General features: G+C 38.4%; 1 protein-coding gene across 7 annotated transcripts in view; it reads left to right on the top strand.

The window, feature by feature from the left end:
* Positions 1-19,985, top strand: part of Hectd4 (HECT domain E3 ubiquitin protein ligase 4) — a 177,864-nt gene that overhangs the window by 85,779 nt on the left and 72,100 nt on the right. For 4 of the 7 annotated variants that reach the window (XM_078039053.1, XM_078039052.1, XM_078039051.1 and 1 more), the window contains exons 12-24: positions 2,644-2,876; positions 3,241-3,386; positions 5,358-5,428; positions 6,050-6,155; positions 6,719-6,839; positions 7,490-7,618; positions 9,553-9,677; positions 11,243-11,396; positions 11,854-11,954; positions 14,397-14,595; positions 16,686-16,832; positions 17,932-18,036; positions 19,285-19,448. In XM_078039053.1, coding sequence (XP_077895179.1) covers positions 2,644-2,876; positions 3,241-3,386; positions 5,358-5,428; positions 6,050-6,155; positions 6,719-6,839; positions 7,490-7,618; positions 9,553-9,677; positions 11,243-11,396; positions 11,854-11,954; positions 14,397-14,595; positions 16,686-16,832; positions 17,932-18,036; positions 19,285-19,448 — 1,801 coding nt within the window. The remainder of the gene's footprint in view (positions 1-2,643; positions 2,877-3,240; positions 3,387-5,357; positions 5,429-6,049; positions 6,156-6,718; positions 6,840-7,489; positions 7,619-9,552; positions 9,678-11,242; positions 11,397-11,853; positions 11,955-14,396; positions 14,596-16,685; positions 16,833-17,931; positions 18,037-19,284; positions 19,449-19,985) is intronic. The other 3 variants (XM_078039056.1, XM_078039054.1, XM_078039055.1) reach the window with 3 other exon arrangements.

The raw sequence follows: 19,985 nt of genomic DNA, 5'->3' as shown, positions 1-19,985 counted from the left end.
ATTTTTTTTTTAATATTTCTTTTTTAGTTCTCGGTGGACACAACATCTTTGTTGGTATGTGGTGCTGAGGATCGAACCCAGGCCGCACGCATGCCAGGCAAGCGCGCTACCGCTTGAGCCACATCCCCAGCCCAGGATCTTTGTTTCTTAAAATTCTTAAAATTCACTTAAAATCTTGTGACTTTAAAGTCAGCTAGATTGGTGTGGAGGAATGAAGAGCTCAGCAGTTTCACTCCCCATAAAGCAATCCTAAAACAGACAAATTTGTTAAAAACAACCAGACTCTGGAAATTGGTCAAAGGCACACCAAATTGAGAAGTGGCTCCAGTCCTGTGGTGATCTTAGCTGGAACTGCTCCCATCCCGCATTCAAGTTTGTTCAGCACAGCAGTCCTGGGGAAGGGGCAGACTGTGAAAAGCAGCAGTTTTGCTGCCAGAGGGGCTGACTTGATTTGAAGCAGAGCTGAGAAAATCTCACACCAGTAGTAGTAGTAGCTTTGGCGACACACAGAGAAGGCCAGTGGCTCAGCTTAAATTATGACCCTGGTTAGCACAAGCAGCAGATCAGCATGCTAGCTAGAAATTTAGTAGTGAGGTTTGGGGACCTTGACAAGCTCCTTGCACATCTACACAGAAGAGGGCTGGGAGAGGCCCAACTGTTCAGACGTCTCTGCTCAACATGAGCCTACATAGATATACAGAGATGTGAGATGTTCCAGCAGAAAGTAGAAACTGGATGGAGTGTAACAAGGCCTGAACTTCGATGCCTTCTTGCAAAATACATAGCTCCATTCAGGATGGAAGTGTTACTGGCTCAAGGCTCACGGTACTAATTGTTGGTTGACAACGAACTGGGATATCCCCTGGGAAGCTAGACTTAAAATTCAAAACAAGGGCTGAAGATGTAATCAGTGATAGAGCACATACTGAGCATGCACGAAGCCTTGGTTTCAATCCCTAGAACATAAATAAATAAATAAATAAGATAATAAAAATAAATTAAAAAAAGAAAGAAGGCTTTCAAAAACGACTCGAGCAGAGAAATCAGTAAACATACACTGCAGTGAAATGCATACTGTACTTAGCACATGTAGTCGTTAAACAGCCATAATACATAATATGTCTGAAGAACTGAAGGGAACCATGTCTGAAAAGATTAAAATATCATACTATGACTGAACAAGCAGAAAACTTCAATAAAGAAATTTTTAGGACTGGAGATGTAGCTCTGTGGTGGAGCACTTGCCTAGCTTGGGGGTTAATTTCCAACATCAAAAACAAACAAAAACCAATCAAACAAAATCAAAAAGAAAAAAGAAGAAAATGGAAATTCTGGATTTAAAAAGTAAAGAGACATTCATTAGAGTAGCTCAGCAACAGATTTAGTTGGTGGGAAAAATAATCAGAAAACTTGGAACAAAGAATGCATATCAGTTTGGGTTTGTCTGATATTTTCTCATGATTAAACTGAGGTTGTGGATATTGGGGAAGAATTACAACAGAGCTGATGTCCTCTTCACGTTACATTATATTCCAGAATACATGTTAACTTGATTTATTACTAGTGATTTTTAAATTGATCACCTGGAGCTGGGGCTGTAGCTCAATGGTAGAGCTCATGCCTAGCATGTGTGAAGCCTTGGGTTGTATCCCCAGCACTGCAAAAAATTAAATTGATCCTTTTGTTTAAGTAATGTCTACCAGGCTCTTCCACTGTGAAGTTACTGCTTTTCACTTTCCATATGCATTATTAGAAGCAATTTTTTAAGTCCAGACCACCCTCAGGGAAGAGGAACTAAGGTCCACCTCCTAGAAAGAATATTATCAGAGAATTTGTGGACAAATATCCTAATTATTACCATAATTAATAAATATTTAAGGGCAGGGGTTGTGGCTCAGTGGCAGAGCGCCTGCCTTGCATATGTAGGGCATTGGGTTTGATCCTCAGTACCCCATAAAAATGAATAAATAAAATAAAGGTATTGTGTCCATCTACAACAACAAAAAATTTTTTTAAAATTTTGAATTGTGTTTTATGGTATTCAAATTATATCTTCAGAAAGCTGTCCCCCCTCCCACCAAAAAACAAACAAACAAACCAAAAAACCAACCAACCAGCCAAACAAAAAATAGCAAAAGAATAGAGAGTCACCTATTTATTAGTGGCTCCCAAGTCTCTCGCCTACACTCCAGACTACGCATTCACCTTTACTTGGTCATCTAGTAAGCATTTCCATCTAAACATGTCAAAACAAACTCCCTATTTCTCTTTTTCTCAAAATATGTACCTAGAAGTCTTTCATATATTGGTATATGGATTCCCATTCTCTCATATGCTCAGACTGAAATTTTATTTTTTCACTTATTTATAACTATGTTGTAAAGTAATGTATAAAAAGCATTTAGCTCATTGCCCAGCATAAAAAAACAGGCTCAATGAATGGTAACTACTTCTGTTCTTAAAGAATTGAAATTCCCAAGTGTTTGCACCCCTGCACTCTGTGGTGGAACACTCTGTTCTCCAGCAGCAGTGGAAGAGACAGGAGCCAAGTAGTCTTTCCTGATTGATGTACACGAATGCTCTGTTCCTCAGGGGCCATCTATAGTACATCTTTCCTCACCGAGTCTCCATCTTCTCTTCTAGAAGAGGCTATAACCACAAATGAGGTTATAAACCAGTTACTGCACCATGTTGGTGCCATGTGCATACACCAGCTCAATCTCTTGGCCACCAACCCCAATCTTCCCATCACAAGTGTCTTGGGCAAGCAGCATCCAATTGAAGCCCACCATCTGAGCAGCATTTGTGACATCATGGAGAAGGCTATGGTTAATGGAGATACCTGTATCATACGCTGCATTCTCGTTGTCTTTCAGGTAAATAACACTGATATGAGGTAAGAAAGTGGTAGAGAAAAAAACACAAACCTCAGCTTTAGCCAGCTAATTTCTACCAGAGTAAGAATTCAATAACATTCCTGTTTTGCATTTTGCCACTTTTTAGTCATATAATTAGAATCATATTCATTTCACTGCAATTAACAGAATATTGCTATATCTAGCTTATTGCAATTACTATATGTAAAATATTTACTATAATTATACCTTTACACAAGAGATAGCAGTTAATAATCTACCCAGTTGTCTACTTATAAGAGTATCTAAATGTGATTTCTTCAGGAGAATAATTTTATCCCCAGTAGAATGAGCACTTTTAGACATACCCCTTCTGTTTCTGTAGGTGGTGTTTAAATTTTTCTTCAGCCCACAAACTGAAAGGAACCGAGACATCATTCGACGGTCAGGACTGCTTCTATGGCAGTTGTTGATGGCACCAAAAGATCAAATCTGTCCTGAAATTCAGAAGGAAGTCTGTCTTGCCATCAGGTAAACAGCAAATCCTTTTCTTAATGCTCTCTGTAAAATTATCCTCCTGCAAGGCTTTGCATTCTTTCTTGCAAGCTGTTAGCAGCCCAGTCTTAGTGCATTGGGAATGATATATAGATAGGGATTTGAGCTAGTCCTTCTGGGCCAAAGGCAACTGTGCACCTGCATTTCTTCATCCCACCTTTTGAACCTTAAAATGAAAACAAAATCCCTGTTAGTGGACAGTGTGTTGCAATCAGATGTTCTCATTGGAAGTGTTGCAGTGTGGTTAGGAGTAGCTTTGGCAACCAGCAACCCTAGGTTCTAGTCTTTTCTCCACCCCTTACTCACTGAGACCTTGGTTTGAAGCTTCCATTGTCTCAGCTATTCAACGGGTTTAAAAATAGTATCCATTGTGGGGTCCAGTGGCACAGGCCTATAATCCCAGCAGCTCCCTAGGCTGAGGCAGGAGGATCGTGAGTTCAAAGCCAGCCTCAGCAAAGGTGAGTTGCTAAGCAACTCAGTGAGATCCTGTCTCTAAATAAAATACACAATAATCCTGGGGATGTGGCTCAGTGGCTAAGTGCCCCTAAATTCAATCCTTGGTACCCCTCTGCCCCCCCCCTCTAAGTACCTACTAGCTAGATGAGTTGGTGTACCCCTGCAATCCCAGCAACTCAGGAGACTGAGGCAGGAGAATCACAAGTTCAAGGCCAGCTTTGGCAACCTTGACTCAAAGTGGACAAAACAAATAAAAACATCTATTGTCTAGGTTTGTGAGGTTCTCATAAGAGAAGGCCTGATGTAAGTTATATCAACCATGTTGACCTTTATTAACCTGATTAAAATCTTGTGAATTTATTGACCATTTTCTATTGTCATTTAACCTTTTTTTTTTTTTTAATTCGGTGAACTTTTTATCTAAGAGGGTGGCCTTAATGTCACCAAGTCTAGTTTAGTAACCAAGAGAGAACTGAGTGGTTGGTTTGAAAGAGTCATATGGTAGGGGTGAGCACAGAGGGCAAGGAATTCTTTTTCTTCCACAGTAGATTATACTTCAGATTGTTTTCTGTTGAGCATTAAGTCAGTATTTGAAATCTGGTGCCATATTGGGCACAGTGCCACATGCCTGTAATCCCTGCAGCTCAGGAGGCTAAGGCAAGAGGATCATCAGTTCAAGACCAGCCTTAGCAACTTGGCGAGGCCCTAAGCAACTTAGCAAGATCCTGGCTCAAAATAAAAAAGGGCTGAGAATATGACTCAGTGGTTAAGTGCCCCTTGGGATAAGTCCCCAGTACAAAAAAGAAAAGAAAAACATCTGGAGCCATGAGGAAGGTTGTAGAGGTGATGGGTATATTCACTGTCTTTATTTAGGGTGGTTCTGTAGGTATATATGCATGAGAATTATTAAATTGTGCACTTTAAATATGTGTACTTCATGTCAAACTTCAATAAAAAGAGAATAAGGAAAAATTCTTATACTGTTTGTCATTCTATGCTTCCAGCCTTTTTGGAAAAACCAAGAATCCTTTTCTTGAGTGATGGGGAGAAGGGGCACTTGAGACACAATCTGTTCTATAACTGGCTCAACTGTACTGACTTTTCATCACTTACCAGTTCTGCATGGCACCTCACACAAGTTATCATGTTAGTAATTCACAGACAGAAGGAGGAGAGGGATCCTGTTTTTCAGGGAAGAGATTGGACTAAATCATGACAGTGAATTTAGGTTCAAATGCTGTTTTAGTAATGAAAATTAAAAATGCTTACTTCAGATATATGTAATCAGGATATTTTTTCTTTTTTTCTTTTGTGGTCTAGGGATCAGACCCTAGGCTTCACACATGCAAAGCAAGTGTTCTGCCACCAAGCTACATCCCCAGCTCTCAGTTTTATGTAATCAAACTGTCACCTTTAATAAAAAGAAAAAATTTAATATTTAGAGATTCTAAACATTTGTTTCAAAACTTTTTGACTTTTCTGTCATTTCAGCTCTGGTTTAAATATCTTGTACCCAGGCGAAACTGAAATCAATAACTTACTTAAGTTGGTCTTGACAGAAGGTGAGAATTATCTGTTAAATTATCCTTGAACAACTATTCTTTTTTATCCCTAAGGAAACAACTGGATGATAAGATAATAGATTCTTATTTCTTATCTGTTATCATATTTTAAAAATGTATTTGCATAGATACCAACACTTTAGTCAGACTGAATGCAGAAATCATGTTTTATGTATTTTTAAGCTTTATAAGCCCATCTGTTTCCAAGGCTTAACTTCATATATCAGGCTGTAGATATTTACCAATTAAAAATAATGATTTTGGGGTGATTTCTAACTATTTTTTCACACATTAAATCCAACTTTTCAAGTTGGACTGAACAACAATAACAAAGGTATGTTAAAGATACTTTGCATTTAAAAGCAAAATTAATTGGAGGAATTACAAATCACACTTCATGATAGATCAAGAAGGTAGTCACACTTAAATCAAGAAGCTCTGGCTAGAAACAGTTTCCAATTGGTTACAATGTAGTTTTGCCTCTGTTGTTTTATATATATCTGCCATACCTGGTGCCCCTTGGTGGTTGACTTATACTTTGTTTAAAAACTTTTAAAAAATAACATCAGTTTTCTAAGTGCTGTTTATCAGGGTACTTTATGGAGTTTTGTTGTGTGTTAGGAGAGAGAAACAGTGGACTGTCCCAGCTTCGAGATGTGATCCTAACCAATTTAGCTGAACAGCTTCAAAACAACCGATTTGGCAGTGATGAAGATGATCATTACAGGTGACACCAGTTATGTTATTTTCCTAGTCTCTTCTTTGTGTTCTTCTGAATACATAATTTAAATGTGTTTGATCAGTGTTTGTCTCTAGTTATAGCTAATGGGGTCATTAGCATGTTAAACCTGAAAAGACTGGATCAATTGAAAGATAACAAATTCTACAGTTGATAGGACATGTAAGTTATATTAGTAAAGTAATTTGGGCTCAGGGGAAGTATTTAATAAAAATACGAGTGGAACTCATTCCAAAAATCTTAGTGGAGAAGCAGTGCAAATTGATGAACTATGAAAGAAGCTATGTGTGTTAGAGCTGGGGAGAGGAAATGAGATGTCATTTTTCTGTGCTATTTATAAAATACTTTGATTAGGTGATTGGGTACCATTTTGCTATGTTTGGCTTAGATATTACCTAGTTGCTAGCATTGTTATTTAATAAGATGATTTGCTTGTAGAGTCAATTAATTTTGTATCTTGTATTTGTTATCTCAGATCAATTATATAAAAGTTCTCCTTTTACTAATAAACCATCAACATTTTATTGTTACATTTCTCCTGCATTTTAAAGACTAAATGATGAACTTTTACACTACATTCTGAAGATTGTTGTACGAGAATCCTGTATTTTAATCACCAAGTGCCAAACTGTCTCTAAAGATGATTTTCAAAAGCTCCTTTCAACTGTGCCTGTAAGTAAAAATGTATTTACTGAAAGCACAATTATATCAAATGTCCCTGTTTTCATTTTTCTGTACTGAGAGGTGTGTGTGTGGACACACAGTCACTTTACAAAGATAGACTGAAAATAATTTATGAAAGTCAGTGAATGATTGTTCTTATCCTAGAACTATAGAACTAGAAAAATCCACTTGAAGTGCTTTTTACTAAGACTTCATTACAATTTATGGCTTGATGCAATAAACTGTTTGACTGAATTTGGGGGTTTTTCTTTTATCTAATGAGGGTCCCCCTTCCTCAGTAGTTTAGCATTGTTTTCTAAACTATTAGTGTTTTGCAGAGACTGATAGGAACTAAAAGGTTTTTAAGGGTTTGTGTAGAGTCTTCTATGGGAGATGGGGATAGGGAAAGAAGAAGTATTAAGAGGAAAGATTTGTTTGAATGACTAGTGAGGATTGCGCAACAGAAGACAAACAGTAAATTTGTTCAAGTCTGTCATTGAAAGCCATGTGTATGCAAATCACTTGAGAAACTAACTTGGTCTGTTTTCTGTACTTTCTCTTTTTGTTTCTCTTGTCAAAATCTTTTGAAAACATGAGGATTACATGATCCCTTCTTTGAGTAGGGTTAGATCATTTAAATGCCCTTGTTTGTATTAAAGGCTGCATCCTCCTGCCTGCGCTATCTGATGGCAGTTCAGAATCACCTTCTCAGTAACACTATTTTGATTAAACCTGATGAGAACGATGACAGTGACAACTCCTTGCAGGGAGAGACATTGAAGGTACAGGTAAACACCAAGCTTGATTTTAACAATGCTTTCTACCTAGTATGTGAAGCACAGCTTACTCAGCTAAATCTCTGTATATTATGATGTCAGAATTCACCATGTAACCTATATTCTTGTGAGAGGTATTAGGCCACTCATTTCATAGATCTTTATGTCATTGCACAGTAATTACCATATTTGTGACACTTTCATAATGTGTCATCCATGTGCTCCTGTCAGTCTTTTCGTGCCTTTGTTTATTTTCATCTTTTAAGAACTGTAAAATATGGCACTCACAAGTGATCTCATCACACCTGCAAGATATATAGATATATGTATATATATGTTTATGTACATCTACATGCACATACATACATGCACACACATAAACACATACGTACATATATATGTATATATAAAAATCTGATAGCATAACATTTTAAACAGTTTTGATATTTTGAATGGATTATTATAGTCTCAACCCAGATGACTTTAAAAGGTGATAATTTTATTTCAATATTGTATTAAATAATTTAATTTCTAAACCTATATAGTTCATTTCATTTTGTTGTTAATTTAGGTCAGCTTCTATGTAAACTTGATTATCTGTTCCTACAGGACAAAAATTTATAGCAGTCTAAAGACTTTTTTCTAGCAGTGGTTATAACTTTGACAGATACTCAAGGTGGTTGTTTGCATTATACAAATTTCATCTCTGTGGGAAAATTAGAGAAATCAATGAGAACTTCATTCTTTACACTGTTGACTTGAACACACTGGAAAATCTCCCGAGGAAGCCAAATAAACTGTGGCAGTTTGCTCTTTCTTAGTCCTTTATGCACATGTATTATATAAACCAGATGTGCTAGTTTGCATTCACGAGTTTGTCTCCTATGACCAGTTTTTAAACAGTGGACATGCATGAATTTTTAATTTGAATTATTGATACTATTTATTTAAATTTTCTTGCCTTGGTTTCCTAATTAGTAAAAAGGGACAATAGCATTTTGCTTATAAGGTCACTAATCCTTGCCTGGTTGTTAGATAATCACTGATACTATGAGTGTGACTTCAGGCACAGTTCAGCTCATTCTACAGGTCAGAATTCCTTTTGTTTTAAAGATAAAAGTTATTATAATAATACAAAAAAGACCCTAAGAAATCCCAACAACAAAAAAAGGGTGTTTTTTTTTCTATTTGAAAGGCTAAATTTCATAAATCCTTAATTAAACCATGGAGAGAAATATAGATTCTTAGTAAAGGTAGAATAGGTTCAATTGTCTAGTATTTCCAGGGAAAAATGTGAGAACACATAGATGTCACCTAAAGTTAGGTATTTCTATTTTTTAATAGAAAATATTTGTAAACATTTCTCTGATATTAACTAGTGTTTCTTAAAACACTCATTGGTATTCCCAGGAATTCTTAATTTTTAATGTTTAATAGCCCGTAAGCACCTGCTGCTTTAACTGAATTTTTTAACTTGCTGAATTTTAAGCATAATAGGTTTAAAATATTAAGTGAAAGGTCACTTGTACTTTTTCAGAATGTTGTGTTTTTGTCTCATTTTGTCCACCGCCTATACATGCGCCTTTTACTGTTCTGTTTTTCTCTTTAGCTATCCTCATACCACCCAAGGCAATCTTCCACCTGGAGTTTCTGGGCTGGCCACCAGGCGCTCTCTTATGCTGGATGGGATGGGAGCTAGGCCTTTTCTCCTAGGCACGCAGTGTGCTCCCTGTGAGATACTGCATATTTCTGTCCACACTCCAGACCTTAGCCTCCCAAATTAATTGCTACTGGCCATCCCAGAGGAACTTACTGCTTTGGGCTTATTTTGGCCACCTCATCATTTCATTTGAAAATGCATCATTAAATACATCATTTCATGTTGTCATTGTGAGGGACTGTTCATCACAGACCTTAAAAATAATATTATGATGTTTTCTACCTAGGAGCTAAAAGTCAGTATTTTGGCTCTTGCCACCCAAATCCTGACTGGATGTGATGAAGTGTTGGAAATGCTACAGCAGGTCACCACTGCCCTCATAAACAGTGACATAGCAGATCGGGAGCAGAGGTGAGGAAATGGATTGGAAACTGACTTGCTGCTCTTTAGGAAGAAAAATCTGCTTATAAAAGTGAAACCTTTTTAGAATGGAACATCAAATGTTTATTCAATATAGAGGCATTTTTGAGAGAATGGTTTGAAACAGCAACTGTTTCAAAGCCAAATGCCACTCAAGTCTTTAGAATGCTTTTAGGTAAGATTAGGCCATCAGCCACATTCCAGGGCCCTCCACTCTGATTTTTGGAACTTCTATCATCACTCCCCAATTGGCCTTTCTTATAATTGTCTAGCTTGGTGCCACACCCACTTACTTTCAGGAGGAGAAGTGGCTTAGTGATACAGATAATCAGCTATTGTACAAAAGATGATGTTAACACGATATCTCAAGACTTTACTGAAAGTTGATTTCTTCAAATATAGGAGTGACCAATATAGGGAGTAACCTTCCCTTCACAGAAACAAGTCCCTTTCTTAGCACTTCACATTAAAATTCCTGCTATCATTTGCTATTACAAATGAGTTGCGTACTATGTTTTTTGAACATATTTTAGAGATATTGATCTAAAACAATCCTGCAGTGTAACTTTTGTTTTAGTACTTTTGTCAATTCCCACATCCTTGGTTTTCACCAATTTCCAGAGAGTAAATGGGAGTTGGGGGCTGAGACCAATATAATCAGATAGGTGTTGCCTTGGGGCTTATTAAAATATGTAGCCTGGAGACATGAGGTCTACTTTTGTGTTCAACACCAATGTCCTCTTAGCTTGGAGAATTTACATGACCTATTTCTTTCTTTGGGGGACCTGCATACTTTAATTCCTAGCAGAGGATGGGAATATTCAGAATGTGATTTTAAAGAGAAGTTAAAAATCTACTGAGTCATCCTAGTTAGAGTTGTCAAAATCATAGAAACAACAAATTAAAAAAATTTTTTTAATTAAAAAAACAAACAGCAAGTAGAATGGTGACTGTTGGTGGGGGATATTGCCTAATGGCATAGAGTTTTTCTTTACAGTGCTGGTAGTGATGATTGCACATTAATTAATAATACTAAAATGTATACTTAATGATAGTAAATTTTATGTGTGTTTTACCACAATAAAAAGCATTGGCCCACATGAACCTCAATTACTCAAGGTCAGGAGCCGCTTTCACAGCAAAGGCAGGTGAAGCAGTATTATTGCCATTCACTTTATCCTTTTCAGAATTTCAGTGCAGTAAGCAGCCTGTAGCCAGCAGCCACAGAGGCCGAGAACTTTCGAGCTAGTAACCACCTAGAGCAGGCATTTGCATTTTAGAATCCATTTGTAAAATGCTTTGAAGGTGCTATGAAATGCCTTGCCTAAATTTTTTGGCCAAATCACAGGTTGAAAGTGCAATCTATTAATAACTCTCTGTTCTTCCTCTCTCCCTTAGTGGTAGAAGGTAGGAAATTTGAGGACTGAATTGCCAGAACTATTTCACTAGTTCAAGGAGACATGATTAAAAGAATTTGTTAGATACCGATGATATCAGGGGTTTCTCTACATGCTCAGGCATTGCTTAGGCTGTGTGTTTTCTTGAACTTTTTGTAGGTTAAAAGGCTTGGAACAAGTTACCAAGGCCACTATGCTCGGTCACCTTCTCCCAGTGTTACTGACCTCCCTGATGCACCCCAATCTGCAGACCTTGACCATGGCCGACGCCTTGATGCCTCAGCTGGTACAGCTGGTGCTCTACACCAGCCAGGTGGGACCCTCAGCACCCCACTGACCTGCTTTCCAGCCAGCCTGCATCATGGTGCAGGAGACACAACAAACATAATTATGCCTTTCAGAAACCAAGAAAAACATCCTGCTCTAAAAAGAAGCTAGAGTGTTAAGGGAACACATTTTATTGTTTTTTGGATTAAATTACTGACTGTAGTCTTTCAGCAAGTTTTTGTTGTCAATAGGCTATAAAAAGGTAACGTACAACACAACTGAAACCTACTACTACATTTAGTCCTCGCCATCTAAGAGTAACCATTATCAATGTGTTAAATAAAATGGTGTTCAGTGGCCTCAGTAGCAATGCATTTCTTAGTGAAGGAAAGCAGACAGGGATTGCAAAAAGGTGATTCAAGTGGAAATTCTGTTTGTTTCTAGTACCATCCAGGTGACTGACAATAAGCACTTAAAGATGCACCCATGGTTTTATGTTGCAGACGGCTTTGCTGCTTAAAACTCAGTGTCCAGTGTTTGCTGAAGTGGGCTGCTTCCCATGTGGCACATCCGACCAGAAGTGTAGGCTGTTCCCCGATGAGAGGTAATGAGACTGCTGTTTTTTTTTTTTTTTTTTTTTTTCTGGTGAAAGCCTTGTACTCCTTTTACAACAATAATTTTTAGCAAAGATTATCTGAAAAAAGGAAAAAGATACAGGATCAAAATTTTACAGATAGAATTAATTTATAGAATTATAGAAACAAGTTAGAATGAGTTTTCCCATGAATTAAGAGATCAATTCAAAAGTGGCCCAAAAATCTCATACCCTAATGATGAGGATGTAAAATATTATGATTTAGGCAAACATTTTGGCAGGGGTTGTTTTGCATTGTGTGTGGGGTGTGTGTGTGTGTGTGTGTGTTTTAAAGAAAGGGTGGCACTATGTTGCTTAGATTGGCCCTCAATTCCTAGGCTCAAATAATACTGTCACCTCAACCTCATAAATAGCTGGGACTACAGGTAAGAGCCACTATGCCCAGCTGGAAGTTTCTTAAAAAAATTAAATATACACCTGCCATGTGACCCAGCTGTTCTGCTTTTAGGTATGCATGCAAGAGAAAAAAAAGAATAGGTTATTAGAAGATTTGACATGAAGGTTTATAAAAGCTTTAGTTAGAATAATTCGTGACTGGAAACACCAAATGTCCATCAGTAGGTGAATGGATAAGCGAATTGTGACATATACATACAGTGGACTCCTACTGAGCAATAAAAGACATGAGCTCTTGATACATGCAACGTGTGAATATAGGTGCATTTGTATGTGAATCTCAGAATACTTAGCTCAATGAAAGAAGCAAGATTTTCCCAGGTCACATATTATGTGTGTTAGTTAGCTTTCTGTCAATGCAAAAAAAAAAAAAAATAGATTTCAGCAGAAGAACTTCAGGGAGAAAAAATTTATTTTGGCTTACAGTGTTGGTGCACATGGCTTTGTTGTTTCTGGAGCTGTGGTGAGGCAGAGGCAGAGTATCCCGGCTAGGAGGTATGGCAGAGTAAAGCTGCTCACCTCATGGCAGCCAGAAAGCAAAGTGAGAGAAGGGGCCAAGGACAGGATATACCCTTCAAGGACCTGCCCTCAGTTACCTACATTCTCTAACTAGGCCACACCTCTTGATGTTTCCACCACCTCTTCCTAGTGCCACCTGCTGGAGACCATGCCTTTAGGGGACATTCTTGATCCAAACTTTTAACACTATGAGATTCCATTTATATAAAGTTCTAGAATCTACAAACCAGTCTGTCTAATGACAGAAATATGACTGCCTCAAGGAAGGAGTAGCAGGATTACAAAGAGAAGAAGGAAAGTTCGTGGTTGTATGCAAATGTCCAAACTTACCAAGTCGGATGCAAGTATCTATGAAACATATTTATGTTTCACTAAAGCTGTCTGAAAAAGTAATTGATCAGAAAGGAAGGATTTGCCCTGTTTCTCAAGAACAGTGTGCTATCCTATTGAACCTCAGGTTGTTTCCAGTTTACAATTATGAAAACTTTTATCTGTGCTTTCCAACACCTTGCCACAAGTAGTTAGGGAGCACTTGCACTATGGCCATTGTGACCAGGGATGTGAATTTGACATCTTCCTTAATTTAAACTTATGTTATGACTAACACCTACTGTATTAGACAATACAGCTCTTCGGCTCCACCTACAGAGTTGAAAGAGAGTAAGAGAATAATTCCTTGGCAGCCAAATTTAGGACTTAGGAGTTTGTGTTCCATGAGCTCACACCCTAAAGACCTTGAGAGTTCAGTGATAGTAGGAAAAAGGGCTCTCGAAGATTCCTTTCTGTAACAGCAATCACGGTGAACAGGAGTCCCATAGACTCATGGATTTTCAATAGTTGGCATGTAGAAATGAACAAAAGGCAATTTCAAAGGATTTGGAAAATGATCAAACCTAAAAGGTTTTTAACAGTGTCTGTTTTTTCCCCTGAGTAAATGAGAGTTAGTGAGGTCTTCTACTGGGTATCAATGGGACTTAGTCTTTAAAAATAAAATAGTATTCTAAGTTTATATATTCTAAATTTATATATTACTTTGTGAGTATATAGCATCTAACAGTAGCAAGGGGGAGAGACCCCTCAAATACAAGAAATGTTTAAATACTTCTTATTGCTAGTATTTAAAAGTCACAATGTGCCAAGGGCTAAGGCATACACTTATTATTCCAGTGGCTTGGGAGACTGAGACAGGAGAATTCCAAGTTCAAAGCCAGCCTCAACAACTTAACAAGGCCCTAAGCAACTTAGCAAGACCTGTCTCAAAATAAAGAATAAAAGGGCTAGGGATGTGGTTCAGTGGTAAAGTGCTCCTGGAGTCAATCCTTGGTAAGCCCCAACCCCCCAAAAAGTTACAATGTGTTATAGTGCACTCTGTGGGAAATTTAAGCGCATTTACTGAACTTGTTTCTGTTGCGTTTCCATCTTGTTATTGTTTTCTTTGCTGCTAAGCTAAGCCACTTTCTCCTCCTCTGGTTTTAGAATGCTGGAAGAAAAAGAGGAGCCAGGCTTCCTCACTGGCCTAAAGATTCCCGCCCCCTGGGCTGCTGGGAAAACCGTGGAAACAGTACACCCTGTCAGAGACAACTACAAGTTTAAAGAAACTGTTCATATCCCAGGAGCTCGCTGCCTGTATCTGAGATTTGATAGCAGATGCTCTTCACAATATGACTATGACAAAGTAAGCAAGCACTGGGTTCTTGTTGCTTCTGCCTAAGCTGATTTTTTTTAGATGCTTCTTATTTTTCTTTGCTGCTGGTCACCATTCCTGACTTATTTCTGTCTCCAGATATCTTTTAGGAAGACTTTCCTAAAATAATGCCTTGAAGGGTAGTGATTGAGGGACTTAAGCGCCATCACCTCTGCAGCCTAACAACAGTGTTTTAATGGCAAGTTGAAAGCGTACCTTTGTAAGCTTTCGGAAGCTTCACTCTGAGTCAAAGGGAAATTTCCTTTTATTCTGCTGACTTCCTGCCTTCCCTCTGTGCTTGGGATTCCTGTAGACACCTTATGGTCATTCATCTGGAAAGGTCTTACTGCCCCATTCTTGGGGCTTCTCATGCATCTTTTTGGAAAAGGTGGAAGGGAATCAGATGTATTAAAGCTTTCTTTTATGTGTATTTACATTTTTGTTCTTCTTTGCCATTACTTCAGAGCCCATATAGATTTTGCGGAAGAGTAGTCTCCAACTTGGTGGTTTTACTGTTGCAAAGAACAGGAATTGCATTAGGGGTATTTTCTTCTATTGATAATTGTTTATTTATAAATCATGTTGAACTTCTGAGGAAAGGCTAATGAAACTAAGATAATATGAAAGAACAACTAGATGATTAATAGCTTTGTACACACAAAATAGCTCTCTATACACTATTTTTATGTAGCTAGTTAGCTGTGTGTCATCTCTGTCCTCTGTGAATTCAGAGAGGACATGTGGTCTTAAATTCCACCAGGGGAGGTTTTTAGGTTAAAAATAAAGGCTTTCCTAACTTTACTTGCCTTGAAGTGGTAAAACACATGACTGGGATTATTGATTCCCCACTACCTTTTAGTATAGTCAGGAGTCCCAGATGCCTGGAGGCATCTCCAGAATTCACCTTAGTTGGGAGCAAGAAGCAAGAACACGGGTTTTAGTGGACCTTTCAAAATACATATCCCCTTGTATCAGTCTAGCCTGCTTCGTGGCTCCTCCTGTTAGCTACCCCCATTTCCTAGGTTTAAGTGAAGTGATTATTTAAAGTGCAAGTTGAAGAGGTTGCCATTTTAGTTGGTGTCATTTTGTTTCTCCTTTAAAAATAGTAGTTTGCATCTTCTGATGTGCACTAATTCATGCCTGTAGTGGACATTAGTGTTAGTGATGGAGCACGAAAAGCTTACTACATGGGTAAAAAGTACATTTACTTTTCTAGAGGTCCCTGGCTGGGGTCAGCAAAAGGGTAAGAAATCACAAAACGATAAACATCCAGGACTAAAGACGCGGCTTTTAGATACAAACCTGGTGTGCAGTGTAGGTAATCAGAGTGCACTGTGGGGACAGGGCTTGGTGTTGACAGAAGCCAGAGCTTTGTTTCTCCTGTGGAATTGTTGCAATGCCAAATGGGCTATCAGAGTTTCTCCTCCAGGTTAGGAAGTCAGCCAGCTGGACATTAATGTGCAGCCTGTAAGGAAAAAAAGTCTTTGACACATGTAAGCTGACCTAAGAAGCAGCAGCCCCATTTCTGGCCCAAATTTGTGTTATTTTCCTTTTATGCCATTAAGCAGCATTCTAATTATATATGGCTTATTTTCAATGTGTTGCATTTTTTAAAATCCTATGTATTCATTGATTTTTTTTTATGTTTTTATTTTGTTGTTATGTTAGATATTATCATCTTTCCATCTGTATTTGCTCAGTTTATTAATTTTGGGGAGGTCTTAAGGGGTCAAACTGTACCTATTATTAATGAGTTATATATTAATAATTAGGATTAAAAAATAGCATTTGAAAAATGTATATAGATAAAAAAATATTAATATTTTAATGGAGATTCCCAAGCTAATTAAAGTGTGATAATATAAAAAAGTATATTTTTATGTTAATCATTGTTATTTCTCTGTGATTTTCCTATAATACCAATGATTGACTGCTTTGACAGTAGTATCAGTTATAGCCAAAAAAATCAGGAAATATTAGTTATATTATGACACCAGTGCCTGGTTTATAAATGTGTTTTTAAACAAATATTTTTTGCAGCCTTTTTATTTGTAGATGTTGTTTTTGTTTTTCTTTTACAGTCTAACAGTCTATTTTCTGTTTTGAAGTTGGTGATATATGCGGGGCCTAACACAAACAGTAGGAAGGTTGCTGAATATGGAGGCAATACTCTGGGATATGGCAGCCGTAGTGTCTTAGGAACTGGTTGGCCGAAGGACTTGGTGAAGGTATGGTATCCAGTTATGGTCACTTTCTCGAAAAGAAAAGTGAACCTAAGTTCCTAAGGGACCCAAATGCCAACTATAGTCCTAGAACACATTTGTCATGGGGACTTTTGTTGAGGTGGGACCTTGCCAAACCTGTCAACTCATCCATTTCCCTTCAGAATGATCCTCCTTTCACTTATAGGATATCAGATCCCTGTCCACTCCAGAGCAGGGATCCCTTCCTCAGATCGCTCCATGGATGGAGGTTGTCATGGCATTTTCTTCCATGTTCATTAAAAGGTCTGCTAGTTCCCCAGACTTCCTGATGCTGAGTAGCCAGAACCACAGGCCACTGCAGTTTAAAAGTGTAGAGTTAATGTTTTCAAACAAATTAGGGCCTTTGGAGAAAAATAATGGCCCAGTCTCAAACTGATGCGATTAGGGCCATGCTTTGTAATCTGGGCCCTTGAATTACTTATTAGTATGTGCCTAGAATGTGAATATGAACTCAGAAGTCCATCAAACCCCAAAATGTCTCCTAAGTCTGTTTCTAGTCCCTTATTGACAAATATTATGTACCCTTGTAACTCAGCCAGAGACAGCTGATGATCTCCAGGATGTAGTCTGGTTGCACTCAAATCCGGATCAGCACCCTTCGTGGTTGCTCTCTAATTCACTGCCTTTGCTCCTTACTTGTGGAACTAGTTCCCTATCACAGAGCCAGGCCTCCCACCACAGAGTTCTTCAGGAGAGCTTGTCATCTGCCTGCCTTCTTGACCCAGTGAAGTGGGGAAGAGGCAAAAAGAGAGCAGAAAGAATAGAAATATGAGAAACTCATTAGGATTATGCTCAAGATTTGACTAATCTTTACTCTGAGCCTACTATTGGGCAGTCATAGCCCATTTCACAGATGCTTTCTCCCTAAGGCTGCTTGGTCAGAAGGGACACTTAAAAGGTTGACGTCTAAATGAGAGGGAATGAAATTTGAATCAAAAAGCAAGTGAGAAAAGGAGTGAGACATTTCTGTGGTCCTTTGGAAAATAAATCTCTAACATTCATTGCTCTCTTGAAAGTTATATGTCTTGTTTTTAAAGTGTATTTTCCCCCCTTAAATTTTAAGGTGGAAGGAGATACAGTCACCTTCTCCTTTGAAATGAGAAGTGGCCGTGAACACAACACTCCTGATAAAGCTATGTGGGGCTTTGCGTGCACAGTTCGCGCTCAGGTACTTGAACCTAACCGCTGCTGTGGGAAAAATGTACTTTCTCCTATATGCCTTGGTTACATACATCATATTTGCCTTGGAAACAGGGCCGCTTTCCATCCATCTCTTCCATCTGGCTGTAGTAAATTACTATTAGTAATAGTTTTATGGAGTAAAATGAACTGTGACCTAAAATCAGTTCAGCAACACAAATAATTCATTGCCAGGGGCTCCATCTTCAAGACTTGGAGAGGTGCCCTAACTCTGGCATCTGCTCATAGGGCAAAGAAGATTCTTTTCTTTTTTTTTTTTTTTTTTCTTTTTACGAGAAAGGAGAGAGAGGGGAGAGAGAGAGAGAGAGAATTTTTTAATATTTATTTTTTAGTTTTCAGCGGACACAACATCCTTGTTTGTATGTGGTGCCGAGGATTGAATCCGGGCTGCACGCATGCCAGGCGAGCGCGCTACGGCTTGAGCCACTTCCCCAGCCGCTAGGGCAAAGAAGATTCTAACACTCAGTAGAAAGGAAGTACTTGGGTTTTAAGAGTAATAGGGGAGGGGCTGGGGATGTACTTGCCTAGCATGTGTGAGACACTGGGTTCCATCCCCAGCACCACATAAAAATGAACAAATAAAATATAGGTATTGTGTCCATCTACAACTAAAAAAAACTTAAAGAAAAATAAAGGTAATAGGAGTTCCACTGACCCCTTTAGTTGCTGAATTTTAAAAAATATATTTTGACTGGGAAATTGCTTAAGTCAAATACTCTCTAAAGGGGAACTGTTTGCTAGAATGTAAGCTTCATGAGGACAGGGATCTTTGTTTTGCCCTGTGCTATATCTCAGGCACCTAGAAGAAGAGCTGTACACACAAGGCCCTCAAACATTTTCTAATGAACTCAGTACAGTCACTGTAAGCATTGTGGTTTGAGCACAGGACTGAGATGACAAAAAGAAATAGTGATTTGTGAGTGGATGGGCATAGCAGGGAGGGAGCTACCGAGACAATCTGGGCTCCTTGCACATGGTTCATGCTGTTTGCGATATGCAGTCCTGTCAGCTATTCTCTCTCTAGAATTGTGACGCAACCTCACTCAGAGGTCATTCCAGTGTGGCCACCTACTGTCGATGTTGGGTTCTGGACTTGGGTACCATAGGGATGACATCCACTGCCGCTCTGTGAATCCCCATGGTAGGGATGGTGCAGACCAGGTCGAAAGCTCTGCGGTGTCCACTGACCAGTGTGGTTTGCCTGTCTGCATTGTAGGAGTCCTCGGAGGACGTCTCAGGAGGCCTGCCTTTTCTGGTGGACCTGGCTTTAGGTCTGTCTGTGTTAGCTTGTTCCATGTTAAGAATCCTGTACAATGGACCAGAAATTACCAAAGAAGAGGAAGCCTGTCAGGAGCTTTTGCGGTCCAAACTTTTACAAAGGTAATGAAAAGGTTCAAATTGAGCTTGTTTTGCCCACAAAGAAAAAAGAACTTTATGTGGAAAACGACTTTTTATACATTTCCCTACTAATTGTGCCTATGGCCTGACCATCTCATTGGTTTTGGGTCTGAGGAATAAGAGGAAAATTACACCATGGTTCTTTCTGACCCTTGCATTACTAAATTTAAATTTATGTCTTTGAACTGCCTAAGTTTTTTTCCAATCCAAATAGTGTGACATTAAATTGAGGGATCCCCAAAAGGATGGGTAGATACGTGATAAACCAATATGATAGTGTAAATTGTAGAATCCAGGCAGTTGATATGTGGATATTTACCCTGTAATTCTTTCAATTTTTCTTTATGTTTAAAGTTTCAGAATAAAATGTTGGGGAGGAGGTAAATTCGCAAAAATGTGTTTTCATACATTGCTCATTTTTCTTTAGCCTCTCAAGAAGGTTTAATGAATAAATATCTAACACATCAGCTCCTTCATATGTTGATATATCTGCAAGCAGCAAGTAGCTTTCTAGTAATC

Source organism: Ictidomys tridecemlineatus, chromosome 2 (genome assembly GCF_052094955.1).
Source record: "Ictidomys tridecemlineatus isolate mIctTri1 chromosome 2, mIctTri1.hap1, whole genome shotgun sequence".
Lineage (NCBI taxonomy): Eukaryota > Metazoa > Chordata > Mammalia > Rodentia > Sciuridae > Ictidomys > Ictidomys tridecemlineatus.
The sequence above is the reverse complement of the archived record's forward strand: the minus strand, read 5'-3'. Positions and strand labels throughout refer to the sequence as shown.